Source organism: Neopelma chrysocephalum, unplaced genomic scaffold (assembly GCF_003984885.1).
Source record: "Neopelma chrysocephalum unplaced genomic scaffold, ASM398488v2 Primary Assembly neopelma1_94163, whole genome shotgun sequence".
In the NCBI taxonomy this organism is placed as follows: Eukaryota; Metazoa; Chordata; class Aves; order Passeriformes; family Pipridae; genus Neopelma; species Neopelma chrysocephalum.
The window spans coordinates 1-1049 of NW_020922871.1; the positions used below are offsets into that span (position 1 = coordinate 1).

General features: G+C 56.0%; 1 protein-coding gene across 1 annotated transcript; it reads right to left on the reverse strand.

Moving 5' to 3' along the window:
- On the reverse strand, positions 1–1043 carry LOC113980433 (fumarylacetoacetate hydrolase domain-containing protein 2-like). Its single transcript, XM_027707648.1, has 3 exons — positions 546–1043; positions 391–478; positions 1–296 (listed from the first exon to the last, which is right to left on the reverse strand). Exons 1-3 carry the CDS (start codon positions 800–802, stop codon positions 234–236), a joined length of 408 nt encoding a protein of 135 aa, XP_027563449.1. The 5' UTR covers positions 803–1043; the 3' UTR covers positions 1–233.
- Positions 1044–1049: the final 6 nt, after the last annotated feature.

Here is a 1049-nt window from a genome sequence, read left to right on the forward strand (position 1 = left end):
TTATACATTTTTAGCAAACAAAGAAATTCATGTTCATTGGTTATGTTAATTAAGTAGTATTCTATATTCTATTGGTTATTAATTTCTCACTTCTTGTGCTAATTAATCCACATTTTCAGTATTTTTATTATCTTTTTCCCAGATAGGGAGTGTTTCAGCAGACTGATTCTGAATTCTCTTTGTTAGTGGACTTGATGATCCCACAGGGGTGGGATTTGGGGGTCTCTCCACCGTCAGACCACGCGGTTGCAGATGGTGCCCAGCTCCTCGATCTCACACTGCACCTCGTCCCCGGGCTGCAAAGGGGCACATGGTGGCATCTGTCCCTCGTGGGGTCCACTGTGTCCTCACCTGCCCCCCAGCCCCACCCGAGCCCCTCTTTTCCCTCACCTTAAGGAAAACAGGGGGTTTCCGAAAGAACCCCACTCCGGCAGGAGTCCCCGTCAGCAGGATGTCCCCAGGGACCAGTGTCACGAACCTGGGGGCACACGGGGGGTCAGCCGTGATCCCCTGGGCTCTGGGGGTCCCCGGTTCCCCGTTCCTACCGGGACACCCAGGCGATGAGGGCGGGCACCCCGAAGATGAGGTGCTGGGTGCTGCTGTCCTGCATCGGGCGCCCGTTGACGCTGCAGCGGATCCACAGGTTGTGTGGGTCTGTGGGAGGGGACACAGGGGGACACAGGGACAGTGCCACCGTGAGCCCCACCTGGGGGAAAACATGGGGGGTTTGGGCAAAGGGGGGGGTGACACCACCAGTGTCAGCTGGGAAAGAGTCCCTGTCCCACCCCATTCCTGTTCTCATCCCATTTGTGTCTCATCCCCATCCTGTTCCCATCCCATCACTGTCCTGTCCTTGTCATGTCTCCATCCCTATCCCCATCTGTGTTCCCACTGTCCCCACCCATCCCCATGTCTGTCCTGTCTTCATCCTGTTCCGCTTCTGGTCCTGTCCCCATTCCATCCCTGTCCAGATCGTATCTGTGTCCTGCCTCCATCCTTGTCCCCATCCCATTGCTGTCCTGTTCTTGTCCAGTCCCCATCACTGTCCC